Source organism: Hyperolius riggenbachi, chromosome 12 (assembly GCF_040937935.1).
Source record: "Hyperolius riggenbachi isolate aHypRig1 chromosome 12, aHypRig1.pri, whole genome shotgun sequence".
Taxonomy (NCBI): Eukaryota; Metazoa; Chordata; class Amphibia; order Anura; family Hyperoliidae; genus Hyperolius; species Hyperolius riggenbachi.
The window spans coordinates 158585654-158607586 of NC_090657.1; the positions used below are offsets into that span (position 1 = coordinate 158585654).

Sequence of the window (21933 nt, forward strand, 5' to 3'; positions counted from 1 at the left end):
TTCAGGCACTATCCCCTGAAAATCTGTGACTATTATGCTGAATATTCACAGGCACTAAATCTGTCCTGAAACTCATTCAGCTGCTCCTTGTTGTACTTTGCCTGAGGAAGCAGGTGACAGACCTGTGAAACTCGTTGCAGATGTTATTGGAGTAAGAAATAAATGTTGAATACGTTTTAAAGATACATTATTGTTGTGTCATCTATGGGGAGGTAAGTGCACCAGTACCCCCCATTTTAAACTGTTTTTAATATATTTTATAGCTTCTAGCGCCTCTGTATACACAAACAATTGGAGGAACACTGTTTTGTGGGACTGTATTGTGGATGCAGCTCTGGTAGCTGTTTAACCTACAATCTCTATAGATCATCAGACACTATCCCTGACGTCAGTTTGTACAGTGTAACTTTCTGTTGGCTTTCAGATACATGACACACACAGATCTGCCCAAACAGTACACGACGCCCTCAGTGTATTGTCAATGAAGAAGGCCCGGAGTTCTGCAGCATGGTATATTATGAAGATACGTTCAGCACACGCAGAGGAGCTGACAATCTGTGACGGGAATGGGAGAGATGTAGGAGGAAGGACTTGCAGTTTATTAAGGTAAAAGCAATCAATACAGGAGGATAAACTTTCCAATCCATACCAGCGAATGGAAACAGTACAGAGGGAGGGATTGCAGCCCATTAAGGAAAAACGAGGGTACACATTTGGAAACTATCTAAAAAATCCCGTTATACAGGCATGACACAGCTATCGGAAAAGCTTTTATCAGGATAGGTGAGAAATAACCGTGAGGCCGGTCCCTGGAGCGATCCATCAGGTTTCATGGCCTAAATAAAACCAGGACTGTTATCGACTGATCTGAGCTTAACATCTGCTGCAGATTTATACATTCCCCATAGAGTAGCTAAGCCCCCTTTGGGGTATGAGTAGAAATACGATGGAACAGTCCAGATACTTTAAACCCCTTTACAGATCTGCCTCCCCAATCCATAGCCATCAAACCTGCCTTTCACCCAAAGTAATGTCAGCCAATGATCAGTGACATGAAAATGTATGTGGTGTGCATGCAGGAAATGACTGGATTCAATAAGCTGGAGTAGAGACCTGGGAGAGGGGGGGGGGGCACCCTTTTAAATGTTTATGCCCTACATGGACATTTGATGTCACCGCACATGATGATGTCACAATGTACACATGCAGACACTCACCTTTCATGGAGCTGTATGTTGGTTTTGATAGCAGAGGGATGAGTATCAGGTAGATGTAGTAGATGAGGGAGAAGCCATTGAATCGGATGCATATTGCTAGAAGACACGAGGCACCGAGGGGAAGAGAGTTAATCTGCGGCTATTGACAATTTATATCGGGACTTCTCCTTCCTGGAACTACAACAGAGTGTTCCAGGGTTTGGCTTACACTGCGGTGCACACAGGGAAATTACTGAGACATGAGAGACCTGGCTAAGCACATTCTGCTATACATCATCTGTGGATTCATATAGCCCAAAATCACAGCCCAAAATCACAATACATACCTGCAAACTAAAGAGACACGAGAGACCTGGCTGTGCACATTTTGCTATACATCATCATCTGTGGATTCATACAGCCCAAAATCTTAGCCCAACATTACAACCCAAAATCACAATACATACCTGCAAACGAAAGAGACACGAGAGACCTGGCTGTGCACATTCTGCTATACATCATTTTTGAATTCACACAACCCAAAATACATGCGAACTAGAGAGTCACGAGTGACCTGACTGTGCATATTCTGCTACACATGATCTGTGGATTCATACAGCCCAAATTTACAGCCCATAATCCCAACCTAAAATCAAATGCCAAAATCCCAGCCTAAAATCACATCCCAAAATCCCAGCCTAAAATCACAAGACATACCTGCAAACTAAAGAAACACGAGAGATCTGGCTGTGCACATTCTGCTATACATCATCTTTGGATTCACACAAACCAAAATCCCAGCCCAAAACCCAAGAAATACCTGCAAATTAAAGAGTCACTTAACTGGTTTGTAAGTGTATTTCTCTTTATGAAGACATATGATTAGGGACGGGGTATCAGATGCTAAAAATCGGGGCACACATTTCAAAATGACCGTTATGAAAATCTGTAAAAATTTAAAGTGGTCTGAAAATTTGACATAACATTCAATAAAATGTGTTTTCCTACTACTTATTACCCATACAGTTACCATATTTACTTTTACGCACGAGAAATATTTTTTTTTTACAAATTACAAGTTTCCAAAGTACAGTTTATCTGCTCTGAAAGCCGCCATTGCATTTTATTCAAGCTGCTTTTTATTATGTATTAAAATCTTCTTTTGAGCTCTTTTAAACGGTGTGCATGCTTGAAGCACAGAGAGCCCATTTTCAGCACACCTAAGAATGTAACAACATTGGAATGTAAACAAAAGATGTTATCTCCTCTACAGATGCATATTATAAGCTGAAGGGGATTTCCAGTGCAGGACAAAGTGCTGTGTTTAACTGTTTGAATGCTGTTCTGCCACAAAAATATCTGTGCTAGTAGGTTCAAGGCTATAAGAAGTCTTTTAGCACAAAGAAGAAATACTAAGTTTCAGACCACTTTAAACATATACACACAGTATATAGATTCAAAACAGCTAGTCCATCCAGTCATGGGAGGTTTTTAGGATTTTCTGTAAGGCCCAATTCCACTGCAAATTCCTATTGCAAAATAATCATTAGCAATTAAAGCATTTCAATAGAACAGTTTTCATTGAATAAGAATTTGTAGTCTGTTCAGATCGGAAAAATATTCCCAGCTTGCTGCAGATTTACCCTTTGGTGTGATGCGGTCGGCTACAGGTTACAGGACAACTGTAGTGAGAGGGATAAGGAGGCTGCCACATTTATTTCCTTTTAAACAATACCAGTTGCCTGGCTGTTCTGCTGGTCTATTTGGCTGCAGTCGTGTCTGAATCACACACCTGAAACCAGCATGCAGCTAATCTAGTCAAACTTCAGTCAGGGCACCTGATCTGCATGCTTGTTCAGGGGCTATGACTGCAAGTACTGGAGGCAGAGGATCAACAGGACACCCAAGCAACTAGTATTGTTTACAAGGAAATAAATATGGCAGCCTCCTTAGAGCTCTCACTCCGGGTTCATTTAGAGGACAACTGTAATAAGAGGGGTATGGAAGCTGCCTTATTTATTTCCTTTTAGCAATACCAGCCCTGCTGATCCTCTGCGTCTAATACCTTTAGCCATAGTCCCTGAACAAGCATGCAGCAGATCAGGTGTTTTTAACATTAAAAAAATCTGACAAGATTAGCTGCATGCTTGTTTCTGGTGTGATTCAGACACTACTGCAGCCAAAGGACCAGCAGGGCTGCCAGGCAACTGGTATTTTTCAAAATAAATATGGCAACCTCCATATTCTTCTCACTTCAGTTGTCCTTTAATTGAGACAGATAAAAAAAACGACAGCTATATTATTATTATCATTGCTACTACGATGTGTTTATGACTGATAGGGATAGTAGTATTGAAGTTATATAGCACCAACATAAAAGACAACATTTTATTTCACAGAGGCGCAACACATGCTTTTGACACATCAGAGTTGCTGCCAATTGTATCTTGCTTGAGGAAGCGGGCTATAGACCCATAAAAAGGGGTTGCAGAGTTTGTTGGAGTAAGAATAAAAAGTATTTTATTATATACTACTATTGTGTCTTCATTGGGAAAGTAAGTCATCCAATACCCCCATTCTATGCTATTTTATGGTCATTTATCCTGCCTGACGCCTATGTAAGTTCCTGAACATTTTATTTCCAATCGCTCAGCTGATTATTTGCTTAAAAGTTTACCATTAGTGGTCACCTTACAACAAATTTTATGGGGATAAACCAAATAACCTGCCAGTAAGTTTTTGGGAAGTGCCCGGATGAACCCCACAAATACACTGGAGCATGTACACCCTCCATGCACTTTCCTGGCCAAGATCCGAGCCCAACATCCCAGTGGTGCAAGGTGATACTTGTGACTGCGGGATCTACTGGAGAAGCTATCAATGTGCGATCAACTCCTGCAAAGAGGTCCCTGCACCATATAGATAGGGAATCAGTAAGAGAGAGACCCTTCATCAATTCACTTTGTCTCCTGAGTTTTCTCTAAGTTAAATTTCACATCTTATCAATCAAAAGCCTTTAAGCCACCAGCAAGCCACAAAATACTCAGAATAATTTTGATAGCATTTTTTCACCTACTTGTTGGTACTTTTTCAATTGCAGAGAGCTGAAAAGTTGTTTTAAACCGAAGATAAAAAATAATCCCCTTGAGAAAAGTTAGGAGATAAAGGCCCATATGCAATCACGGTACATTTTTTCACCTAGTTATCCCCTAGGAGACAATTTTTATCTCCTCTTTAAACTAACATTTCAGCCTTTTACAATTGAAAAATTACCCAAAAGTTGTTGAAAAAGTACTATCAAATTTATTTTGAGTATTTTCTTGCTTGCTGGTGGCGTAATAGGCGTTTTATGACAAGTTGTGAAAATATAACCTAAGAAAGCTCAGCAGAAAATCTTCATTGCATATGAGCCCAAGTGAATTGAATGAGGTCCAGTGAGAGAGAATATGACAGCCGGAGGAAGTGTACTTTCACACTATGGATGCTACATTGTGCCTCCCGAAAACAAAGATGTTAAAAGGTCACATTGCGAGCGCGATGCTCCACCGGCGTCCGTAAACGCACAGCATGCCTCCAGTCATTCCAATGGGATCCATTGCACAATGCTGCCAATGCGGCGCTGTGAACGTAGCAATATAACTGAACTGAACTGAACTGCGATTGTATGTCCATTGCACTGGGGCTGATGTAGCGTGGAAGTACCCCGAGAGGTAGGTTAGAGAGTGTTACCTACCTGCCAGTAAGCAGGCGGGGAGGCAGAACCGGAAGACCAGACCACACAGAAGTTCATTAGCCATCCTCTGGCTGGTGGGCAGTCAGGTCACAGCGACAGGGACATCTCACACACCTGCAGAAAGTCACAGCTCTGGTCAGGCTGGCTGTTGTGGGCCAACTATGAACATTCCATAAACTTCCATCACAAAGCAATAGCAGGAGACTCACCTAGAGGTCCAGCCTGGTCAGAGGAAAGCCGGGGACTGAGAGGTGAGCTCAGCAGTGAGGGGAGGTGTCTGGGAGCTGAGGGAAGGAACATATTGATCTATATGCCCTCACATTGCACTACTCTCTGGACAATTCACAGGGCTATCACATCTCACTCCTCACCTGACCCTCCATCTCTACTACACACGCACTGTGTACACACTGTATACACACACACACACACGCACACACACTGCTCGCAGTGCTATCATATCCCACTCCTCACCTGACCCTCCATCTCTGCTACACACACACTGTATATACACACACACACTGTTCGCAGTGCTATCATATCCCACTCCTCACCTGACCCTCCATCTCTGCTACACACACACTGTGTACACACTGTATATATACACACACACACACACACTGCTCCCAGTACAATCACAGGGCTATCCTATCCCACTCCTCACCTGACCCTCCATCTCTTCTACACACACACTGTGTACACACTGTATACACACACACACACACACTGCTCCCAGTACAATCACAGGGCTATCCTATCCCACTCCTCACCTGACCCTCCATCTCTTCTACACACACACTGTGTACACACTGTATACACACACACACACACACTGCTCCCAGTACAATCACAGGACTATCCTATCCCACTCCTCACCTGACCCTCCATCTCTACTACACACACACACTGTGTACACACACACACACACTGCTCCCAGTACAATCACAGGGCTATCATATCCCACACCTCACCTGACCCTCCATCTCTGCTACACACACACTGTGTACACACTGTATACACACACACACACTGCTCCCAGTACAATCACAGTGCTATCATATCCCACTCCTCACCTGACCCTCCATCTCTGCTACCACACACACACTGTGTACACACTGTATACACACAAACACACACACACACACACACACACACACACACACACACACACACACACACACTGCTCCCAGTACAATCACAGGGCTATCCTATCCCACTCCTCACCTGACCCTCCATCTCTACTACACACACACTGTGTACACACTGTATACACACACACACACACACACACACACACACACACACACACACACTGCTCCCAGTACAATCACAGTGCTATCATATCCCACTCCTCACCTGACCCTCCATCTCTGCTACACACACACACACACACACACACACACACACACACACACACACACACTGCTCCCAGTACAATCACAGGGCTATCATATCCCACTCCTCACCTGACCCTCCATCTCTGCTACACACACACTGTGTACACACACACACACACACACACACACACACACACACACACACACACACACACACACACACACACACACACACACACACACACACACTGCTCCCAGTACAATCACAGGGCTACCATATCCCACTCCTCACCTGACCCTCCATCTCTTCTACACACACACTGTGTACACACTGTATACACACACACACACACTGCTCCCAGTACAATCACAGGGCTATCCTATCCCACTCCTCACCCGACCCTCCATCTCTGCTACACACACACACACACACACACACACACACACACACACACACACACACACACACACACACACACACACACACACACTGCTCCCAGTACAATCACAGTGACACACACACACACACACACACACTGCTCCCAGTACAATCACAGTGCTATCATATCCCACTCCTCACCTGACCCTCCATCTCTACCACACACACACACACACACACACACACACACACACACACACTGTGTACACACTGTACACACTGTATACACTGTACACACACACACACACACACACACACTGCTCCCAGTGCAATCACAGTGCTATCATATCCCACTCCTCACCTGACCCTCCATCTCTGCTACCACACACACTGTGTACACACTGTACACACACACACACACACACACACACACACACACACACACACACACACACACACACACACACACACACACACACACACACACACACACACACACACACACACACACACTGCTCCCAGTACAATCACAGGGCTATCCTATCCCACTCCTCACCTGACCCTCCATCTCTACTACACACACACTATGTACACACTGTATACACACACACACACACACTGCTCCCAGTACAATCACAGGGCTATCCTATCCCACTCCTCACCTGACCCTCCATCTCTACTACACACACACTGTGTACACACACACTGCTCCCAGTACAATCACAGTGCTATCATATCCCACTCCTCACCTGACCCTCCATCTCTACTACACACACACTGTGTACACACTGTATACACACACACACACACACACACACACACACACACACACACACACACACACACACACACACACACTGCTCCCAGTACAATCACAGGGCTATCCTATCCCACTCCTCACCTGACCCTCCATCTCTACTACACACACACTGTGTACACACTGTATACACACACACACTGCTCCCAGTACAATCACAGGGCTATCCTATCCCATTCCTCACCTGACCCTCCATCTCTACTACACACACACTGTGTACACACACACACACACACACACACACACACTGCTCGCATGTACAATCACAGGGCTATCCTATCCCACTCCTCACCTGACCCTCCATCTCTACTACACACACACTGTGTACACACACACTGCTCCCAGTACAATCACAGTGCTATCATATCCCACTCCTCACCTGACCCTCCATCTCTGCTACACACACACTGTGTACACACTGTACACACACACACACACACACACACACACACACACACACACACACACACACACACACACACTGCTCCCAGTACAACCACAGGGCTATCATTTCCCACTCCTCACCTGACCCTCCATCTCTACTACACACACACTGTGTACACACTGTATACACACACACACACACTGCTCCCAGTACAATCACAGGACAATCCTATCCCACTCCTCACCTGACCCTCCATCTCTGCTACACACACACTGTGTACACACTGTGTATACACACACACACACACACACACACACACACACACACACACACACACACACACACACACTGCTCCCAGTACAATCACAGGGCTATCATATCCCACTCCTCACCTCACCCTCCATCTCTTCTACACACACACTGTGTACACACTGTATACACACACACACACACACACACACACACACACACACTGCTTCCAGTACAATCACAGTGCTATCATATCCCACTCCTCACCTGACCCTCCATCTCTGCTACACACACACTGTATACACACACACACTGCTCCCAGTACAATCACAGTGCTATCATATCCCACTCCTCACCTGACCCTCCATCTCTGCTACACACACACTGTGTACACACTGTATACACACACACACACTGCTCCCAGTACAATCACAGGGCTATCCTATCCCACTCCTCACCTGACCCTCCATCTCTACTACACACACACACACACACACACACACACACACACACTGTGTACACACTGTATACACACACTGTGTACACACTGTATACACACACACACACACACACACACACACACACACACACACTGCTCCCAGTACAATCACAGGGCTATCATATCCCACTCCACACCTGACCATCCATCTCTGCTACACACACTGTATACACACACACACACACACACACATACTGTACACACACACAGCTATCACATCCCACTCCTCACCTGATCTTCCATCTCTGCTACACACACATTACACACACAAACACTGTACAAACACAATGTACACACCATTGTGCACGCACACACTGTACACACACACTGCTCCTAGTACAATCACAGGGTCATCTATCACATCCCACACCTTACCTAATCTTCCATCTCTGCTACACGCAAAGACACTGTGCACGCACACACTACACACACACACACACACTGCTATCACATCCCACTCCTCACCTCACCTTCCATCTCTGCTACACGTCACGCACGCACACACATGACTGCTGTAATGAAAAGGGAACTACTACTTAAGGTGGCCACACACCATACAATAAAATGATCTGATTTTACGGCAATTCAATAAAAACGATCGGATCTCCGGAAAGACTGAAAGTTTTTTTTTCATTCGACTGGAAAATCCGATTGAATTTCCTGTTTTCTTCGATTTTTATCGATCCAGAATGCCAGATATTTTTTCTTCAATCTGTATGGTGTGTGTTAGATTGTCAATTTATTAATATACACACCCTAGCAATTTTCTCAGTTTCCAATCATTTTTATCATAATTGAGGAAAAATTGAACACAGGTGTGTGGTACATTGGTCATATTTTTGAAATGTTACAATCAGTCAGAAAAATTGATTGCAATTCTTAAATTGAACAGATTTTTTTTTAAATTGTATGGTGTGTGGCCACCTTTAGTGTGCAACTTCCCCTATAGATCCCCAGACATCACACTGCTGTAATGTCAGCCCAACTTAACATTTCTCAACTAATTGTGTAGTAGGGGATAAAGTGCTTTTATTTTACTTGCTTTGCATTATTTGCAACAAAATGTAAATATAAGCACAGCCACTCGTTACAAGCCTTATTAACCTCACCACCCATGCAGGCTGCTATTCCCCAGGGATGGTGTGAGGTTCTGCCCTTTGAGCAATACCAGCCCATCTGGTCCACAACACTGCAGGGTTCCTTGCAAAAGTGTGGTGTGTGTGTGTGTGTGTGTGTGTGTGTGTGTGTGTGTGTGTGTGTGTGTGTGTGTGTGTGTGTGTGTGTGTGTTTTGGGACTTGCAGAAAGACGTGGAGATTATAAGTTTATAGTATGGTGAGGGGGGAAGGGGGGCACATATGGTGGAAGAAAAATGACAGAGGAAGAAAAGTGGATATAAGAAGAAAAAGAAGAGGACAGAGTAAGAAAAGAATAGGACAGTCTAATTGTGAAGAAAAAAAAAAGGCGAAAAGAAGGAAGACACAAAAAAAAAAAAAAAAGGAGAGGACCGAAGGATAACAAAAGAGGAAGTCCAAAGAATGGCAGAAGAAGAAAAGAAAAAAAAATGGAGAAAAGGAGAGAGAGAAGAGGAATATTTACAGATGAAACTGAGAATATAAGAAAAACAGATAAAGAAAATAAAAAAACAGAGGAAGAAAAGAAGAGGACAAAATGCAGAAGATGAAAAGATGAGGAAAGAGGAATGAAAGGAGAAGAAAGGAAGATGACAGAAGAAGAAAAGAAGAGGACATAACGATAACACAAGAAGACAGATGAAGAAAAGGACAGAATAAGAAAAGAGTTAAAGAGACACTGAAGCGAAAATAAAATTATGATATTATGATTTGTATGTGTAGTACAGCTAAGAAATAAAACATTAAGATCAGATACATCAGTCTAATTGTTTCCAGTACAGGAAAGGCAGCCATACACTGGTCGATGTGCCATCAGATCGACCAGCTGACAGATCCCTATCTGATCGAATCTGATCAGATAGGGATCGTATGGCTGCCTTTACTGCAAACAGATTGTGAATCGATTTCAGCCTGAAACCGATCACAATCTGTTCAGCTGCTCCTGCCGCCTGTCCCCCCCCCCCCCCGTATACATTACCTGATGCGGGCTCCCGGGCGTCTTCTCTGCATCTTCTCAGCGCTGCACTCGCTCCATCCCGGCGCTTCCTGTGTCACTCCGTGACCAGGAAGTTCAAATAGAGCGCCCTCTATTTGAACTTCCTGGGTCACTGCAGTGACCCAGGAAGCGCCGGGATGGAGCGGGTGCAGCGCTGAGGAGATGCAGAGAAGACGCCCGGGAGCCCGCATCAGGTAATGTATTTTTCATCGGATCGGCCGCCGCTAGCGACGCGCACTTAACCGCGGGCGATCGAGGGTAATTTCCCGCACGGCGCGATCGACGGACCGATCCGATTTCGGGAGGAAATCGGATCGTCGGCGGCGTTTACCGCGAACGATTGGCAGCAGATTCGATCCCAGGATCGAATCTGCTGTCGAAACGGCCGGGAATCGGGCCAGTGTATGGCCACCTGAAGAGTTAAGAAACTCCAGTTGTTATCTCTATGCAAACAAGCCATTAAGCTCTACTACTTTCAAAGTCGTGGAGAGGGCTGTTATCTGACTTTTATTATCTCAACTGTTCTTGAACTATTTACTTTTTCTCTGCCAGAGGAGAGGTCAATAGTTCACAGACTGCTCTGAAAGAATCATTTTGAATGCTGAGTGTTGTGTAATCTGCACATATTAGAGAATGATGCAATGTTAGAAAAAACACTATATACCTGAAAATAAAAATATGAGAATATTTTCTTTGCTGCTAATCTTCTAGTAATTATTCATAGTACACAACCAATTCATTATATCATATTTTTTTTTCGCTTCAGTGTCTCTTTAAGGAGAAGGAGAATGATTACAGAGGAAGAAAAAAAAGAGGGAAGGTGAATGCTTACTTACAGAGATATAAAATGAGAACACAAGAAAAACAGAAGGAAAAAAAAACAACAAAAAAAGAAGCAAGACAGAAGAAGAAAAGAAGAAGACAAAATTGCAGAAAAGAAGACAGAATAATTGCAGAGCAAGAAAAGAGGACAGAAGGAGAACAAAATAAGAAAAGAAATGAAATGAAGAATGACAGAAAAAGAGTACAGAAGAAGAAAAGAAACAGAATAAAGAAGAAAATAAGAGGACAGGAGAATGACAGAAGAAGAAAAGGACAAGAAAATTGCAGAAGAAGAAGAAGACAGTAATAACACTAATAACACAGCACATAAACCAGCTGCACAGACACAACAAACACAAGACATACACCAGCTTAACAAACACAACAAACACTAATAACAATATAACACATCATATAAACCAGCTGCACAGGCACAACAAACGCTAATAACTCCGCACATAAACCAGCTGCACAGACACAACAAACACAAGACATACACCAGCTGAACAAACACAACAAACACTAAGAACAATATAACACATCATATAAACCAGCTGCACAGGCACAACAAACGCTAATATCTCTGCACATAAACCAGCTGCACAGACACAACAAGCACTAATAACACAACACTTAAACCAGCTGCACAGACACAACAAACCCTTATAACACAACACATAAACCAGCTGCACAGACACAACAAACACTAATAACACAGCATATAAACCAAATGCACAGACACAACAAACCCTAATAACACAACACACAAACCAGCTGCACAGACACAACAAACACTAATAACACAGCACACAAACCAGCTGCACAGACACAACAAACACTAATAACACAACACATAAACCAGCTGCACAGAGGCAACAAACACTAATAACACAACACATAAACCAGCTGCACAGACACAACAAGCACTAATAACACAACACATAAACCAGCTGCACAGACACAACAAACACTAATAACACAGCATATAAACCAAATGCACAGACACAACAAACCCTAATAACACAACACACAAACCAGCTGCACAGACACAACAAACACTAATAACACAGCACACAAACCAGCTGCACAGACACAACAAACACTAATAACACAACACATAAACCAGCTGCACAGAGGCAACAAACACTAATAACACAACACATAAACCAGCTGCACAGGCACAACAAACGCTAATAACTCAGCACATAAACCAGCTGCACAGACACAACAAACACTAATAACACAACACATAAACTAGCTGCACAGACACAACAAACACTAATAACACAACATATAAACCAACTGCGCAGGCACAACAAACACTAATAACACAACACATAAACTAGCTGCACAGACACAACAAACACTAATGACACAACATATAAACCAGCTGCACAGGCACAACAAACACTAATAACACAGCACATAAACCAAATGCACAGACACAACAAAAACTAACAACAACACATAAACCAGCTGCACAGACACAACAAACACTAATAACACAGCACACAAACCAGCTGCACAGACACAACAAACACTAATAACACAACACATAAACCAGCTGCACAGAGGCAACAAACACAAATAACACAACACAGAAACCAGCTGCTCAGATACAACAAATACTAATAACACAGCACATAATCCAGCTGCACAGACACAACAAACACTAATAACACAACACAGAAACCAGCTGCACAGACAACAAATACTAATAACACAACACATAAACCAGCTGTGCAGACACAACAAACACGAATAAACATAAAGGCCTTACCTGATCTGTGGTACCCGCTTCAGATCCCACAGAGGCAATGAGGTTTCTGGCCTTGCCTCTGTCCATCAGCAAAGGAATGACCAGGCGTCTCTGCAGCCAGATGAGGCACTTTACACTCCACCAGCCTCAAAAGGCTTTCCCATCACCTTTAAATATTAAAACACACATCGAGCGAGAAGCATAAACAGAACAATTACTTCTGACTACAGACAAATAATGAGATGCTAATGTTTTCAGGTCTCATGTTAATTTCATGCAAAGCGTATGCAGCTTGGGATTGAGCAAATCGGACACATCTCCAGCTGATTGGGATTGGCCCAAATCCAAACCACGTACACACTGCATGGAGGATGATAAACCCCAGAGGGGAGTACTGTCACTATTGTCACTAGAGAGTGTGTATACAGTGTACAGAGTCACATGTCACTCGCTCATCTCTCACATCACCTATGTATGTTCCCTTCCATCAATGTTGAACCATTACACTCCCTGTACAGAGGTAAAGGGAATATTCTACAGAGAATGGCTCACTGCAATGTACCAGCGAGAGGTCTATCCATTTTTAATTGGCAGTACAGATACACTTCTTTAAAGCATTAGAGATCCTATACGAGTGTGTTCATGTGATAGTAAACCAGCTGCAGTGTGTGTTGATCTCTGCAGCCTCCAGTATGTACAGTATAAGCCGTTACTCTGTGCCTGTACTGATAGTAAACTTGCTGCAGTGTGTGCTGATCTCTGCTACCTCCAGTATGCACAGTATAAGCTGCTACTCTGTGCCTGTACTGTACTGATAGTGAACTAGCTGTAGCATGCACTGATCTCTGCTACCTCCAGTATGCACAGTATAAGCTGCTACTCTGTGCCTGTACTGTACTGATAGTAAACTAGATGTAGCATGCACTGATCTCTGCTGCCTCCACTATGTACAGTATAAGCTGCTACTCTGTGCCTGTACTGTACTGATAGTGGACTAGCTGTAGCATGCACTGATCTCTGCTGCCTCCACTATGTACAGTATAAGCTGTTACTCTGTGCTTGTACTGATAGTGAACTAGCTGCAGTGTGTGCTGATCTCTGCTACCTCCAATATATACAATATAAGCTCCTACTCTGTACCAGTACTAATAGTAAACTAGCTGCAGTGTGTGCTAATCTCTGCTACCTCCTGTATGTACAGTATAAGCTGTTACACTGTGTCTGTACCAATAGTAACCTAGCTGCAGCATGTGCTGATCTCTGCTACCTCAAGTGTGTACAGTATAAGTCGTTACTTTTATGCCTGTACTGATGGTAAACTAGCTGCAGCATGTTCTGATCTCTGCTGCCTCCAGTATGTACAGTATAAGCTGTTACTCTGTGCCTGTACTAATAGTCTAGCTGCTGTGTGTGCTCGTCTCTGCTATCTCCTGTATGTACAGTGTAAGCTGTTACTCTGTGCTTGTAATGATAGTAAACTAGCTGCAGTGTGTGCTGACCTCCTCTGACTCCAGTACAGGATCTTCTCAAAAAATTAGCATATTGTGATAAAGTTCATTATTTTCTGTAATGTACTGATAAACATTAGACTTTCATATATTTTAGATTCATTACACACAACTGAAGTAGTTCAAGCCTTTTGTTGTTTTAATATTGATGATTTTGGCATACAGCTCATGAAAACCCAAATTTCCTATCTCAAAAAATTAGCATATTTCATCCGACCAATAAAAGAAAAGTGTTTTTAAAACAAAAAAAGTCAACTTTTAAATAATTATGTTCAGTTATGCGCTCAATACTTGGTCGGGAATCCTTTTGCAGAAATGACTGCTTCAGTGTGGCGTGGCATGTAGGCAATCAGCCTGTAGCACTGCTCAGGTGGTATGGAGGCCCAGGATGCTTCGATAGCGGCCTTAAGCTCATCCAGAGTGTTGGGTCTTGCGTCTCTTAACTTTCTCTTCACAATATCCCATAGATTCTCTATGGGGTTCAGGTCAGGAGAGTTGGCAGGCCAATCGAGCACAGTAATACCATGGTCAGTAAACCATTTACCAGTGTTTTTGGCACTGTGAGCTGGTGCCAGGTCATGCTAAAAAATGAAATCTTCATCTCCATAAAGCTTTTCAGCAGATGGAAGCATGAACCCACTTTTGAACCAGAAACAGCGGCAGAGGCGCCTGACCTGGGCTACAGAGAAGCAGCATTGGACTGTTGCTCAGTGGTCCAAAGTACTTTTTTAGGATGAAAACAACTTTTACATGTCATTCGGAAATCAAGGTGCCAGAGTCTGGAGGAAGACTGGGGAGAGGGAAATGCCAAAATGCCTGAAGTCCAGTGTCAAGTACCCACAGTCAGTGATGGTCTGGGGTGCCATGTCAGCTGCTGGTGTTGGTCCACTGTGTTTTATCAAGGGCAGGGTCAATGTAGCTAGCTATCAGGAGATTTTGGAGCACTTCCATCTGCTGAAAAGCTTTATGGAGATGAAGATTTAATTTTTCAGCACGACCTGGCACCTGCTCACAGTGCCAAAAACACTGGTAAATGGTTTACTGACCATGGTATTACTGTGCTCAATTGGCCTGCCAACTCTCCTGACCTGAACCCCATAGAGAATCTGTGGGATATTGTGATGAGAAAGTCGAGAGACGCAAGACCCAACACTCTGGATGAGCTTAAGGCCGCTATCGAAGCATCCTGGGCCTCAATAACACCTGAGCAGTGCCACAGGCTGATTGCCTCCATACCACGCCCCATTGAAGCAGTCATTTCTGCAAAAGGATTCCCGATCAAGTATTAAGTGCATAACTGAACATAATTTTTTGAAGGTTGGCTTTTTTTGTTTTAAAAACACTTTTCTGTTATTGGTCGGATGAAATATGCTAATTTTTTGAGATAGGAATTTGGGGTTTTCATGAGCTGTATGCCAAAATCATCAATATTAAAACAACAAAAGGCTTGAACTACTTCAGTTGTGTGTAATGAATCTAAAATATATGAAAGTCTAATGTTTATCAGTACATTACAGAAAATAATGAACTTTATCACAATATGCACATTTTTTGAGAAGATCCTGTATGTACAGCATAAGCTGTTATTCTATGCCTGGACTGATAGTAAACTAGCTGCAGTGTGTGCTGACCTCTGCTGACTCTAGTATGTACAATATAAGCTGGTATTCTATGCCTGTACGGATAGTAAACTAGCTACAGTGCTGATCTCTGCTTCTTCCAGTATGTACAGTATAAGCTTTTACTCTGTGCCTTTACTGATAGTAAACTAGCTGCATCGTGTACTGATCTCTGGTACCCCCAGCATGTGCAGTATAAGCGGTTACTCTATAGCTATACTGATAGTAAATTAGCTGCATCATATATACTGATCTCTGCTACCCCAGCATGTACAGGATAATCTGTTACTCTGTGCCTTTACTGATAGTAAACTAGCTGCAGTGTGTGCTGATCTCTGCTGCCTCCAGTATGTATAGTATAATCTGTTACTCTGGGCCTGTACTGATAGTAAAACTAGCTGCAGTGTGTGCTAATCTCTGCTGCCTCTAGTATGTACAGCATAAGCTGTTACTCTGTGCCTGTACTGATAGTAAACTAGCTGCAGTGTGTGCTAATCTCTGCTGCCTCCAGTATGTACATCATAAACTGTTACTCTGTGCTTGTACTGATAGTAAAGTAGCTGCAGTGTGTGCTAATCTCTGCTACCTCCAGTATGTACAGTATAAGCTGTTACTCTGTGCCGGTACTGATGGTAAACTAACTGCAGTGTGTGCTGGTGATGTACAGAATATGGCTGCACTTTATAAATAATATTTAAAGAACACTAAGTTTGGCAAATCATTTCCATGTTGGCTGCACCACTTCTGACTAGAAATGGTTAATGACAAATAATTACCAGTTACTGTACATTTGTATGCTAGTGCTATGCATCATTACTCAGCTTGAAAATGGACCCAGGATCAGAAGCTAATGCTACTATGGCATCTGACTGAACCATTTTCAAGCTGCATCCATTTACATAACATCAGCATTAACAATTTGCATCTTCTCAGAATCATTTACACTTCCCTTCCCAAGTTTTGACACGCCCTCTACAGAGACCACAAGATTTGGGGAGGGAGAGCTATGCTTAGTGTTTAGGCAACATCCGGAGCCCTCCTTTAGGACACACAGGTCTCGGAGGATAGACAGCCCCCCTGTCCGAGCCGGTAAGAGGCCCAGTCTTGAGTCTTCTGGAAGGGAAAATGCAGCTACATTGGCAAAAGTAACAGCGTACTTACCCAGCGCATTATCTCTTGGCATGAGGAACATTCTGTAGCTTCTGTCACTTGTTTCCACAGCGCTCCTCTGAACGCTCCATGGAAAAGCTGCTTCTTCCTAAAAGTCAGAAGATCTGCGTGAATAAAACATAAAGACAGAAGGAAGGGAGCACCGTTCCAATAAGAGAATGCAGCGTGCCCAGGGCCTCTTCCCAGCGCCTCCTGGAGAGTACAGTCCAAGTAAAACAGAAAGGACCGGCACCGCTGTCTGTATTAAAGCTCTTTTAATTGCTCCAAGTGGCAGCAGTTACAGACAGCGGTGCTGGTCCTTTCTGTTTTACTTGAATAAAACATAACACTGCTCTGACTTCTATTACAGCCGCAAAGAAAGTCCCGACCTGCCAACTCCTGGCTGTGATCCCACCAGGGGCGTTGCTAGCCCCAAAGATCAGTGGCACGTGCCCCGGTTCTATTCTGGGGTGCCCCGGATGTTCCCCAGGCAAAGTCAGCTGTGTTGCCTCAATGGCTGGCATGCTGGGCGTTGTAGTGCATCAATGGCGTTATGCTCGGTGCTGTGATGACATTATGGGGGCATGCACGGAGCTGTGGTTCTTCTATGGTGGCATGCTGGGAGTTGTGGTGCCTAAATGGAAGGCCCATGGGAGCATAGGAGGGGGCCCACTAAAAGGTCAGACTGCTCTGCCCCTGAACCTGGCAGCAGGCCAGCCCGCCCAGCAGAAAGCCAGTATTGCCAGCACAGAAGCCAGGTTACTCTGCCTAGTTAGGTTTTAAGGTGGCCACACACAATACAATAAAATGATGTTATTTTATGGCAATTCGATAAATATGATCGGATTTCCCCCCCAAAAATCGAAAGAGTTTTTTTTTTTTTTTAATTTGACTGAAAAATCAGATCAACTTTCCCATTTTTTCCAATTTTTATCGATACAGAATGCTGGAAATTTTTCTTCGATTTTACTAAAAAAAATGGTATGCTGTGTGTTAGATTGTCAATTTATTAATATGCACACCCTAGCAATTTTCTCAACGTTTCCAATTATTTTTATCATAATTGGGGAAAAATTGAACATAGGTGTGTGATACATTGATCATATTTTTGAAATGTTGCAATCAGTCAGAAAAATTGATTGCTAGAAATATTTTTAAAAAAATTGTATGACACTGCCCATTTACTGTATGTGATATGCTGCATATTTTTTGTGTGTGTATTAATGGAGAGGGGGCTTCATTCAACATTTTTCTGAGCAGACCTACTTAGACCACTGTTAAAGGGAACCTTAACTGGCGGGGAAAAAATAATTCACTTACCTGGGGGCTTTCCCAAGCCTCCTGCCAAACGCGTCATGCGGACGCGCTTTACGGCTCTTTACGACGGGGAATCCGGAAGAAGATGACGCTTTGCCCGAGGACGACTGGCAGTCGTCCGAAAACTAAACTTAGCGGCGGAGGGAGACCGGAGGGCACCCAAGGACCGGCGCGGGCACAGCACGGCTGAAGGAGGCTTGGGAAAGCCCCCAGGTAAGTGAATTATTTTTTCCCCGCCAGTTAAGGTTCCCTTTAAGTTCATGTAAATTTGGCTCCACCCATGACCACCCCCACATTCTGGTGCGTGGCCATACCCATTTTCTGGCTGGAGTGCTCAAAAGTGCCCCTGATCTCTTAGTATCCTAGCAACGCCCCTGGATCGCACTGTTTATCTACAGGAGAGATTAATGCTGTGGTTACATAGGGAGCTGTGTCCACCTAGGTCAGAGCGGTATCGTGTCCACCTAGGTCAGAGCTGTACTGCGTCCACCTAGGCCAAAGTGGTACCGTGTCCACCTAGGCCAGAGCTGTACCGTGTCCACCTAGAACAGAGCTGTACCGTATCCACCTAGGCCAGAGCTGTACCGTGTCCACCTAGGCCAGAGCTGTACCGTGTCCACCTAGGCCAGAGTTGTACCGTGTCCACCTAGGCCAGAGCGGTACCGTGTCCACCTAGGCCAGAGCGGTACTGTGTCCACCTAGGCCAGAGCGGTACCGTGTCCACCTAGGCCAGAGCGGTACCGTGTCCACCTAGGCCAGAGCGGTACCGTGTCCACCTAGGCCAGAGCGGTACCGTGTCCACCTAGGCCAGAGCGGTACCGTGTCCACCTAGGCCAGGGCGGTACCGTGTCCACCTAGGCCAGGGTGGTACCATGTCCACCTAGGCCAGAGCAGTACCATCAGGGCCGTTTCTAGGGCCGTGCGGCCCGTGTGGCCGGGGAGGGCAGCCCGACCTCTCCCTCCCTCTCTCCGCGCCGCTCTCCATGCCCCCCCCCCCCCCCCCTTCGGACTGCAGCAGAGTTAACGGGCAGGGAAGCGCTGCAGCTGCTACACACAGTTACTCACCTCCCTGGATCCGATCGTCGCTCACTAGCCGCCGGTCTCCTCCTCTGCAATGTAGCCGCTGATACACACGCTGCTTCCTGTAAGCAGCGTATGTATCAGCGGCTACATTGCAGAGGAGGAGACCGGCGGCTAGTGAGCGGTGATCGGATCCAGGGAGGTGAGTAACTGTGTATAGCAGCTGCAGCGCTTCCCTGCCCGTTCTGCTGCAGTCCGAGGGGGGGAGCACGGAGAGCGGCCCGGAGAGAGGGAGGGAGAGGTCGGGCTGCCCTCCCCGCGGCTCTGCCCCCCCCGCCATTATGAGGGGGCACCTACCTACTTAACCTCTGGGGAAGCTACCTATCTAAACTATACTGGGGGCACCTACCTAATCTAACCTGTACTCGGGGGCAGCTACCTATCTATCCTATACTGGGGGGCACCTACCTAATCTAACCTGTACTGGGGGCAGCTACCTATCAATCCTATACTGGGGGGCACCTACCTAATCTAACCTGTACTCGGGGGCAGCTACCTATCTAACCTATACTGGGGGGCAGCTACCTGTCTAACCTATACTGGGGGGCAGCTACCTATCTAATCTATGCTGGGGGGCACCTACCTATCAAATCTATACTGGGGGCACCTACCTATCTAACCTATACGGGGGTGCAGCTACCTATCTAACCTATACTGGGGGCACCTACCTAATCTAATCTATACTGGGGGCACCTACCTACCTATCTAACCTATACTGGGGGCACCTACCTAATCTAATCTATACTGGGGGCACCTACCTACCTATCTAACCTATACTGGGGGACACCTACCTAATCTAACCTATACTGGGGGCAGCTACCTATTTAACCTATACTGGGGGCACTTACTTATCTAACCTGTATTGGGGGGCAGCTACCTATCTAACCTATACTGGGGGCACCTACCTAATCTAACCTATACTGAGGGGCAGCTACCTAATCTATACTGGGGGGCAGCTACTTTTCTAACCTATACTGGGGGGCAGCTACCTATCTAACCTATACTGGGGGCACTTATCTAACCTGTATTGGGGGCACCTACCTAGCTAGCCTATACAGGTGGCAACTATACTGGCTACCTATACTGGGGGCATCTACCTAACTAACCTTTACTGGGGGCACCTACCTATCTAACCTATGCTGGGGCAACTATACTGGCTACCTATATTGGAGGCACCTACCTAGCTAACCTGTACTGGGGGCACCTACTTATCTAACTTATACCGGGGGGTGCCTGCCTATCTAACATATACTGGGGGCAACTATACTGGCTACCTATACTGGAGGCAACTACCTGGCTAACCTATACTGGGGGCAACTTTACTGGCTCACCTATGCCTGGCCACCTATACTCGGGGGTGGGGGGGGACATATAGCTGGCTACCTATACGGGGGGGCGCAATTTTTACACCCTCGCCCTGGGTGCATTTTAGCCTAGAAACTGCACTGAGTACCATGTCCACCTAGGCCAGAGCGGTACCATGCCCACCTAGGCCAGAGAGGTACCGTGTCCAACTAAGCCAGAGCTGTACCGTGTCCACCTAGGCCAGAGCGGTACCGTGTCCAACGAGACCAGAGCAGTACCGTGTTCACCAGGGTTGTGGAGTCGGAGTCAAGGAGTTGGAGTCAGAGACATTTTGGGTACCAGGAGTCGAAGTCGGTGTCGGATGATTTCTGTACTGACTCCACAGCCCTGGTGTCCACTGAGGCCGGAATCACGTACCGGGTCAGTACCGTGTGTGTAATGCATGGATATTCTGTACTGTAACGAATTCTGCTGCCTCATCAGACCAGAGACCTGCTGTTCACCAGATGAATGACAGCCGAATCAGCCGTCCAGAAAGATCGTGCAGGCCGGCACTGTCCGCTGCAGACATGTAAACAGGCCCATAGTAAAGCATGGCAAGTGCAGTGCTTCTGTGTAATGCAATGTAAGCCGTCTCATTCGTCACTTTGG

At 45.1% G+C, this 21933-nt stretch overlaps 1 protein-coding gene across 2 annotated transcripts in view; it reads right to left on the bottom strand.

Moving 5' to 3' along the window:
* Positions 1-21933, bottom strand: part of LOC137542170 (piezo-type mechanosensitive ion channel component 2-like) — a 258588-nt gene that overhangs the window by 192236 nt on the left and 44419 nt on the right. Inside the window, exons 2-6 of one of the 2 annotated variants that reach the window (XM_068263889.1) lie at positions 17593-17689; positions 13326-13471; positions 5139-5213; positions 4930-5043; positions 1218-1313 (exon numbers count right to left, since the gene is read on the bottom strand). In XM_068263889.1, coding sequence (XP_068119990.1) covers positions 1218-1313; positions 4930-4993 — 160 coding nt within the window. In that variant the 5' untranslated portion in view covers positions 4994-5043; positions 5139-5213; positions 13326-13471; positions 17593-17689. The remainder of the gene's footprint in view (positions 1-1217; positions 1314-4929; positions 5044-5138; positions 5214-13325; positions 13472-17592; positions 17690-21933) is intronic. The other variant, XM_068263888.1, reaches the window with a different exon arrangement.